The sequence below is a fragment of the Ochotona curzoniae genome, unplaced genomic scaffold (genome assembly GCF_017591425.1).
Source record: "Ochotona curzoniae isolate NIBS_2020 unplaced genomic scaffold, NIBS_Ocur_1.0 contig_3037, whole genome shotgun sequence".
Lineage (NCBI taxonomy): Eukaryota > Metazoa > Chordata > Mammalia > Lagomorpha > Ochotonidae > Ochotona > Ochotona curzoniae.
The window spans coordinates 7,487,929-7,496,914 of NW_024465699.1; the positions used below are offsets into that span (position 1 = coordinate 7,487,929).

Sequence of the window (8,986 nt, forward strand, 5' to 3'; positions counted from 1 at the left end):
ATTGAGGAGGTCACCCAGAAATGCCCCCTGGAAATGGCTGACGTAGGAAGTAGCGACCATTGTGAATGCCGGTGAGAAGTGGGACAGCTGCACGGCTCTGCCATTGCCTGAGCACTCCAGATTCGCCCCGCTGCTGCCCAGAAGTCAGCTGCTAGTGGCATCGTGGCTTTCTTGTACAGGAAGCGTGCTTTAAAGTGTAGAGCGTTCTTGGCTTTTGTGTGTTTCTTAAATTGGAGGACAAACTCCTGTCTGCTCACTGACTCCACAGTGCCAGCAGTGATGGCTTGGGGCTAGGAACAGAGATCGCAGGCTCGCCCAAGGCCCCAGGCCAGCTGCCCTCCATGGCACGTTAGCTGGAAGCTGGACATTCAGCCATGGGCTTCCAGGTGGTATCTGAGGCACGTGCCTCTGAAGAGCTGTTTTTCTTTTCCTGTCTGTTGCTGACTTACGTTCCCTCACTGTCTTGATGTGGGGCCTTTATTCACTGCAGTGTATTGTTTTGTTTGCATCTGTCCAGCTTGGGAGCCCTTGACTTCCTGAGTGTGTAGATGACTTGTATTGTTTTGTGAACTATCCCCTCTGCTTTCTGTCTCTTTCTTGCTGGTGTCCCCATCATGCGTGGCCCTGAGACTCTACTTGTTGTCTTTGCTCTCCATTTCCTGGCCTGTGTTGTCTCAAGTCTCTCTTGCAGTGTGTCAGTCCTTTGTTGTGTCGCTTGAGTCCTGCTGCTGAGCCCTTCTGGGGGTTGGGGCTTTGTCCTTTCCTTCTGTTGGTGTCATGCCTGCTCATCCTACCTTCCCTTTCCCCCACAAGTATGCATCACACTTGGCTGTTTCTTCTTTGGTTAGATAATTTTTCATTAGAAGCAGGACAGTTTAGATTATGTATTGAAGCAGTTCTCAATACTAATCTCTGATCTCCCACTTTTTTAAAAAAGATGTGTTTATTTAAAAAGCATAGAGACAGGGAGAGGGAGAAAGAGGTTTTCCCTCCACTGGTTCACTCTCCAGATGACTACAACAGCCAGGAATGAACCAGGCCAAAGCTCGGCGTCCAGAGATTTTTCTGAATCTCCCAATTGGGTACAGGAGTCTAGGAGAAAGCTGGATCACAAATGAACCAGCTGGGATTCAGGGCAGCTCCCATATGGGCTGCCAGCAACACAGGCCGCAGCGTTAGCCATTATGCCACAGCACTGGAAGAAAGTCCAATCTGCTTGCCTTTGGACTTGAGATTGTTATTCCTTATTTGTATAGTGACCGGTTGGGTTAATTTAGTGCTGGCTGGCCCAGCCTGCACGTGCCCACATCACCCTGAGGGGACAGGGACTGGGGTCGGACTCCTTCCATTCCTGCCCCACCTCGCTAGTTCATAGCTGGCTGTTTGCTCTGCTGTCTTCGATAGTGCCCGGAAGCACAAATCCCCCTAAAGACGCAGTCCAGTCAGACTTGTTCTTTGAGCAGGGCAGTGGCTCGCAGGTCAGAGTTGCCTGTGTGCTCTCTCCTCAGAAGGGCTCCTACAGCCATCCTGTGGAGTCTGCTGTGCATGGCCAGGCTGGGCCTGTCTCTGCTCCACCTGCTATCCATCTTCCCCAGCTCCTTCACCATGGCCCCCACGCACTGCTGGGTGCACCTCAAGGCTTGAACCTCCTCACACTCAAAGACACAGCCGTTGGATTGGGAAGAACTTGAAGTGATCCTTATAAAAGCCTGCTGCTGCCCAGGGGGGCTGTGGACCAGGGATTAGGGACTGGGGTGGGGACATGGCAGGCTTCTCTGAGTGCCTGCTTTGCCCAGTGAAGAGGGAGGTGGGAGGGAACAAGTAGGACCCTCTTCTAGGTGAGCCAGGAGAGGTGCCCTGGCTCCCAAGTGTTCTACCAGACCCCGTCTAAGGTACAGTGTCTGCTTTCCAGGTGGACCTCAGGAGACCTGTGGTAGAATGAGGACCACTGTGCCCTGTGCTTCTAAAGGAGAATGCAGGAGGCCAGAGAGCCTGCATGGAGGTCCCACCAGGCCAGGATGGAGCCTGCGTCCAGCTGAGCTGGGCCGGGAGGGGAGAGAAGGGATGGGAAGCAATAGCAGTTTGGGTTTCCATGCTAAACCCCTTTTTTTTTCATTGCATTTTCAGTGCTTGGTTCTTGCATGTTTCTTCATTTGTCATCGGCCTCGAGGCCCTTGTAGGCATTGGCGTGGCATTGCTGTCTTGGAGTTGCCCCTGGCTCACAGGGTTCGCGCACCATCAGTGTTCTGGCATGCCCCCATTGGTCAGCTCACACATGTCAGGGAGCTACCCTAGAAAACAGTTTGACAATTTAGTGTTATCTCACAAAGGGGAAAACTGTATCTACACACAAAGCATGTAGCAACTTGCTTTGTGAAAACGGAGAACAGGAACCACTGCCCAGGGGCTGTGTGGGTCACACTGCAGCAACACTCGGCATCTCTCTCGATTGTGTTTTGGTTTCTCCCAGCAGTGGGCTTTCTCCGTGTGCCATGGTGACCGTTGGCATTTTAGGAGCTGTCAGAACAGTTTTCAAAGCAGCTGGGCTATTAGCTGCCAGCAGGTCCCAAGGCTTCCTTGACACTTTAGCATTGCCCTCTTCCTGATGGGTCACACTGGCACCTCGGTGTGACTGTGGTTGTAGCCTGCATTTCCCTGACGCCTGCTCGTGTTGAGTATGTTTCACATGCTTATTGGCGTATTGTTTTTAGAGAAGTGTCTGTTCAGATCACTTACCACATCCCTCCCCACCCGCTTTTTTTTTTTTATTGGTTTGTCTTTTTGCTGCTGAGTTTATTCCTGGAGTTGTATGAATCTTCATGTGTTCTAGGCTTGAGTCCTTTATCAGCTTTACCACTGTGCTTTTTTGGCAGCTTCCTGTGAATCTGTAATTAATTAGACTAAGATGCTCAGAGTGAGATCCACGGACGTGTGTAGAACTGGTGAGCTCTGAGCAAGGTTGGCAGACTGCCACGCTGTCGTGGTGACAGAACACCACTTTTTTGGGGGGTGGAGGGAAGTCAGATGTATAGGGAGGAGGAGAGACAGAGAGAAAGATCTTCATCTGTTGATTAACTCCCCTAGTGGTTGCTACAGCTGGAACTGAACCAGTCTAAAGCCTGGAGTCTAGAGCTTCTTTCATGTCTCCCATGCTGGTACAGGGTCCCAAGCTTTGGGCCGTCCTCAACTGCTTTCCCAGGCCACAAGCAGGGAGCTGGACAGGAAGTGGAACACCCGGGACATGAACCAGCACCCATATGGGATCCTGGTGCGTGCAGGGCGAGGATGTTAACCTCTAGGCTACTGCACCAGGCCCCAGAATGCCACTCTTAGGCCAGCGTCACTATTGTCTTGACAGAATGCCACTGTGAGGCTGGTGTCACACCACTGGGAAAGGATTGGCTACAGATTCTGCGGGTCTGTCTTTCCCACAGCCACCTCTGACTCTGCAATTACCACATAAGGCTGAGCGGCTCCTGAAATCATGTTAGCGTTTTCATGTTTGTCTTTTGAATTGATGAACTGTATGCCATGTGCATCCCCCTACCTCCCCACACGCACCTTTCCCACAGCCAGTGGAGCTGTGGTGACGCTTCACTCAGCTCGGAGTCCGTAGGCCACGTGAAGGCTCCTTCTTGGTGTTGTGTATACAGTGTGTTAGGACAAATCTGCAAATAGATCTAATTCTTCAGAATTAACTTTCAAAGTAATGCTGCTTGTGAAATGGTTTTTAAGTGACCGGGTGACATGTGCCTTGCCAGGCAGTAACTGATACTGCACAGACACAGCACCCCTCTGTCCTGTTTGTCCCCCCAAGTCCAGCGCTGGGCCTGGGACTTTCCCTCCCCAGAGCCGAAGTGTGATTCATAGAATAAGTTCCCTGAGAGCTAGACAGCACCGCTCAGCGTGCAGGGCCTCCTGTTTAGCCCTCCATGGGCTTGTCTGCTTTGACCCCTGAGCCAGGCTCCAGTCCACCCAAGACCAACCCCTTGGAAACAGTCTGTTATGAAAAGATAGCTTGTCTTTGAGTCAATATCCTGAGGGCAGGCAGAAGCAGAAGAAACTTGTGTTCATGTTGTTAGCCCGTATTTAGAGTGACCTGAAGTGCGAAGGGCTTAGCTAAAAGCACAAGAAAACGTTCTTGGTGAGACTTGAATGGTTTAACTTTCTGGACATTAAAATGTGTCTGCTCTGTTACGGTTCCAGAGGAGAAGAAAGCTATGCTGCAGGAGATAGCTAACCAGAAAGGTGTGTCCTGCCGCGCCCAAGGCTGGAAGGTCCACCTGTGTGCCGCGCAGCTGTTGCAGCTGGTAGGTGGGACACTGGGATGCCCTCCCTTGTGCCAGGGCAGGGCGCTGGGATGATTGTTGCCTGCCAGCTGTACCTGGGATCTAAGTGTCACCCACATGCAAGTACCCAGCACAGCTCTGGGGTAGCCCATATCGTGTGTGGCCGCGGCATCAGAACAGAGAACATCAGGTAACCTAGCCGTAGTGCCTCCATCCCACTCTGATCTCAAATCATTTCTCCCAGTGCAGTGACCCAGGATCCACTTCCGCCTGAATAGCAGACTTCAGTGTCCTGCTGAACACACCCTCCCTGTGTACAGGATAAGCCCTCCGTGACCCTGCCCAGCCTGCCTCACCAGCCCCTGCTGTCCTTTCTGCTGCTGGGTGCCCTGTCCCTCCCACCCCCCCGCCCCAACCAGGCTGGTGAGTGACTGCCAGCCCTGTCAGCCCAGCCTGGGTCTTGCTGTTTCTATAGTTTGAGCACAGGATGAGGAGGCTGTCAAACTGACCACCTCACAGCCTTGCCATCCGCAGAGCAGTGGCCCAAAGATACAGGGTCTTCTGAGAAAGGGCTGCCTCGGCGAGTTTACACTTAGAAGAAAATCATATATCACTTCTCGCCTTGTGGTTAAGATCAAGTGTAGAAGAAAATCCCATTTCTGTGAATCGTGTAGGCTTGTTTTCAGAGGTGTTGTTCAGGGCAGCGTTTCAGTGACACGCTTCCACCCACAGGCCCAGGGTCACCATGTCTTCCCTCTTTGTGTTACAGACGAATCTAGAACATGATGTCTATGAGAGACTGACCAACCTGCAGGAAGGGATCATCCCAAAGAAAAAAGCAGCCACTGACGACGACCTGCACCGAATCAACGAGCTGATCCAGGTTAGAGCGGGCCCCTCCCTCCTGAGCACCCCTCCTGCTCCCCCAGCGATCCCCCAGCACGCTTGGTGAGGCCCTGCTGAGGCCTCCTCGGGAGCCTCACACCACACTGTGCACAAGGGGGCCACTGTCACCGGTCACCCCTTCTCTCACAGCCACGTCTTGTGTTGCAGGGCAACATGCAGAGGTGTAAGCTGGTGATGGATCAGATCAGTGAGGCCAGAGACTCCATGCTTAAGGTGTTAGAGCACAGAGACCGCGTGCTGAAGCTCCTCAACAAGAACGGGGCCGTGAGGAAGGTGTCCAAGTTGAAGCGGAAGGAGAAGGTTTAGCCCCAGCGGAGTCACGAGTTTGAAAGAGGATTGATCATGGATGATGGTGGGGAGGGGGTTCTTTGTTGTTTCCGAGGTGGGACATGAGAATAAAGGAAGTGTTCCTGTTCCTTAATTCTCAAGGGAAAACCGAGGGATCGTGGCATCCTGTGAAAGGATCAGAGCCCACTTGACGCCATGCACCTCTTTGTTTGGGGTGCTCCCCCGGTAAACCTGCTGCGTGTCCTCTGACTCGTGCGTGCCGCAACGCCGAGGGCTGGTTGCCCAGCGTGCTCACCTGGTGGATTCTGTAGGACTCATCCCGGCTTGGACTGAGCAAACCACCGGGCCCACATTGGGCCTCTACCCTCCCTGCAGTGGGTCCTGCCTCTGTGTGGCCCTGGAGCAGCAGGTATCCTTCACAAGAGCACCATGGCCCATGCTGGTTGCCGCACGCACGATGGGTTTGTCCCACGTGAGTCCCAGTTCTCGTGGAGGCTCCGAGCACTGAGGTCCTTGTTCTGAAATTCGTCCCTGGTCCCTGTACTTGCGTAGCTCGTGTGCCGCTGTTCCCGGTATGTACCACTCATCTCCAGACGTTAATAAAGGACTCGGAGGGTTTTGTACATGGCCACTTTCCAGAGTGACTGTGGTACTGAACGATGTAGACACACTCAGCTGAGTCTGGTCTGCCCCCAGGTACTCCGATGGTCTAAGATGAGTGCTGAGGCTCCGGTTACCTTAAACATGGGACAGGCCCACGTGGGGGCCTCGTGCACGTGACAGTGAGTTAAACTCGGGGACTGTGACGGTCATGGAGGGTGCCACTGCCATCCAGGAGCTTCTCTTCTCAGTCTCAGCCTCGTGCTTCTCCTGTGTGGCCTCGGGGACCACAGGTGACCCTCTGCTTCCGGGAGGCGTGGGTCTGCAGCCAGCTGCTGCCCTGATGCCAGCCTGCCCAGGCCTCTGGGACCAGCCTCGCAGCTCACCTGCAGCTTCCCCATGTAGGAGTGGTAAGTCTTCACCCGTGGTGGAATGGTTAAGAGAAGCAGAGAGGATCCCTGGTCTCCCTGGGTTTGGGCTGTGAGCCTGAGCAGCCAGGGCTACCTCCCTGCCCCTGCCCAGCGACGGTCAGTGGGCAGGGCGGGGCACGACAACCCAGAATAAGCCTGTGCACATCCTGCCCCAGGGCAGGCAGGTCGTTAACTGACTACTGTGCCACACAACTGAGACGTTTGGGATCCTGTGTGAACAGCTGTGTTCTCTTAATAAAACACACACACACACACACCCCTCACATAATCCTTTTCAAAAGCAGCAGCTTGTCGGTAAGTATGCAGGTCCTTCAACACGTTCACAGACGGTGGAATGAAAAGAGGATTTCTGAAGCAAAGATTTTGGAAGCCTGTGTAGTTTTTATATAATACACATTTTTATTAACTTTTTTTTTTTATTGATTTGTTTAAGAGGCAGAATGACAGAGAGCTTGATCTTCCATCAGTTGCTTCATCCCCTAAAAGGTTACAGCCAAGGCTGGGCTGCTCAGGTCGGGGTGCTGGCATGCCCTCCAGGGACCCCCGGATGTGGGCCATCCTCTGCTGCTTTCCCAGGTACAGTAACAGGAATCAGGAGGCAAAGTGCAGCAGCGGGACTCCAGCCGGTGAGCACGTTGGGTGGACGCATTGCAGGCAGCAGCTTAACCCTCTGCACTGCAAGGCTGGCCCCTTCCTGTTCTGCAGAGAGCACTCATCTGACAGCCCACTCCCTGGATGCTCGGCCCGGCGGGGCTGTGTCCTGCAGCAGGAACTCCCACAAGCCTGTCTTGAGTTTGGGGAGCAGGGATCCAATCACTTGCTATCCCCATTGCCTCCCAGGAACTGATTTAACAAAAAGCTGGAGTTGGGAGCCAGGCTGCTGCTCCAGTGCCGGCACTCCGCGTTCAGGAGGCTGCTAGCTCAGCCATGAAGCTGAACATTAGGAAGGCCCGGCTTGGACACACCTCCGCATCAGGGAGGGCCATGGCGACAGCCTTGCTGTGTCAGCATAGTGCTCAGGCAGGGAATCCTATCCGAGCACACTGGTTTTTGGAAATGGCTTTATTAAGGAGGAATAGCCAACAGAGAGTGAGCATCTGAAGATGCTACCACCTGCAATGGCAGCGTGCCATGGGGGCACCGCTGCAATCCTGGCTGCTCCATTTCCACTCCAGCTCCTTACTGCTGCACCTGGGCAAGCAGGGGAGACAGCTCAAGTATTTGTGCCCGTTACCCGCATGTGAGACCCACAGGGGAGTGCTGGCTCCCAGCTCAGCATGGCCCAGCGCATGCCATGGAAGCCATTTGAGGATCGAGCCAGTTGGTGAAAACAGTGGTCATCACTCACTTTCTCTGCCACTCAGGAACACACATTGTAAGTTTCTTTTGTTTATTTGAAAGGTGCAGTTACAGAATGTGCCTCTGTCTTCTTCTTTCTGATTCCTTCCTCCAATGCTCGTAACAGCCAGCCTAGGCAAGGCCCAAACGAGGAGCCAGGATTTCCAGCCCTGTCTTGTACTTGGGTGGCAGAGACGCACCTGCTCGCCGTGACCACCGTCTCCCACGGCACGTGTGAGCAGGAACCTGGATCGGAAGCGCAGGTGGGACTGGATCCCGGATGCTCCAGTGTGGAATGTGGGCACCAGAGCACACCCAACAACACGATGCCCACCCCCTCTTGCACGACACACTGCGAGCTGTGTCCAAGAAGCCCTCACCACAGTCCGGGTGACGGTCATATCCTGTGGCCTCTGCCCTTCACCGGATTTCTCCCTCATGATGCAGGCTGTTCTTGTCACTTGTGAGTTTGCCCTTTGTAGAATCCGACGAGAGTGCAATGGGCGAAGGTCTGGCTTCTGGAACAGTCCAGTGGCTGTGGATGCCAAGACTGGTTCAGTCACTGCCCACTGCTGAGTCATATTCAACAAGGTGTTGATTGACCTGTGCAGGTGGTGATGCTGATATCCCATATTCCAGTGGGAGGTGGTGGCTCAGGTCCTTGGGCCACTGTCACCCACGTGGGAGAGCTAGATGCCCTCCCCACTGCTGACTGGGGTCTGCCTCTCCACTTCTCAAATAAAATAAGAAATTATGGGTCTAACATGGTAAATCAGTGTTAGTCACTACTCCCGCTTCAAGTGTTTGTTTGTGTCCCAGCTGCTCCACTTCATATCCAGCTCCTTGCTTGTGGCAAAAAAAAAAAAAAAAAAACAGACAATGGATCAAAGCCTTGGAACCCCAAACCTGCATGGGAGACCCAGAATAGGCTATTGGCTCCTGGCTTCAGATTGGCTCAGCTCCGGCCATTGCAGCCATTTGGGGAATGAATCAGCAAATGGAAGATCTTTCTCCCTGTGTCTCTCCTCCCTTTAAGCCTTTTCAATAAAAATAAATCTTTTGGGCGGGTCTCAGGACGGGGCGTCTCATGCCTGGATTCCGGACGGCCGCCATGGGCACATGGTGAGCCGTCCT

At 53.5% G+C, this 8,986-nt stretch overlaps 1 protein-coding gene across 5 annotated transcripts in view; it reads left to right on the forward strand.

Moving 5' to 3' along the window:
• The window catches only part of SAP130 (Sin3A associated protein 130), a 63,968-nt gene extending 58,186 nt beyond the window's left edge, over nt 1-5,782 (forward strand). For all 5 annotated transcript variants that reach the window (XM_040979152.1, XM_040979150.1, XM_040979153.1 and 2 more), the window contains 3 exons: nt 4,207-4,310; nt 5,059-5,172; nt 5,343-5,782. In XM_040979152.1, the coding sequence (XP_040835086.1) occupies nt 4,207-4,310; nt 5,059-5,172; nt 5,343-5,501 (377 nt within the window). In that variant the 3' untranslated portion in view covers nt 5,502-5,782. The remainder of the gene's footprint in view (nt 1-4,206; nt 4,311-5,058; nt 5,173-5,342) is intronic.
• Nucleotides 5,783-8,986: the final 3,204 nt, after the last annotated feature.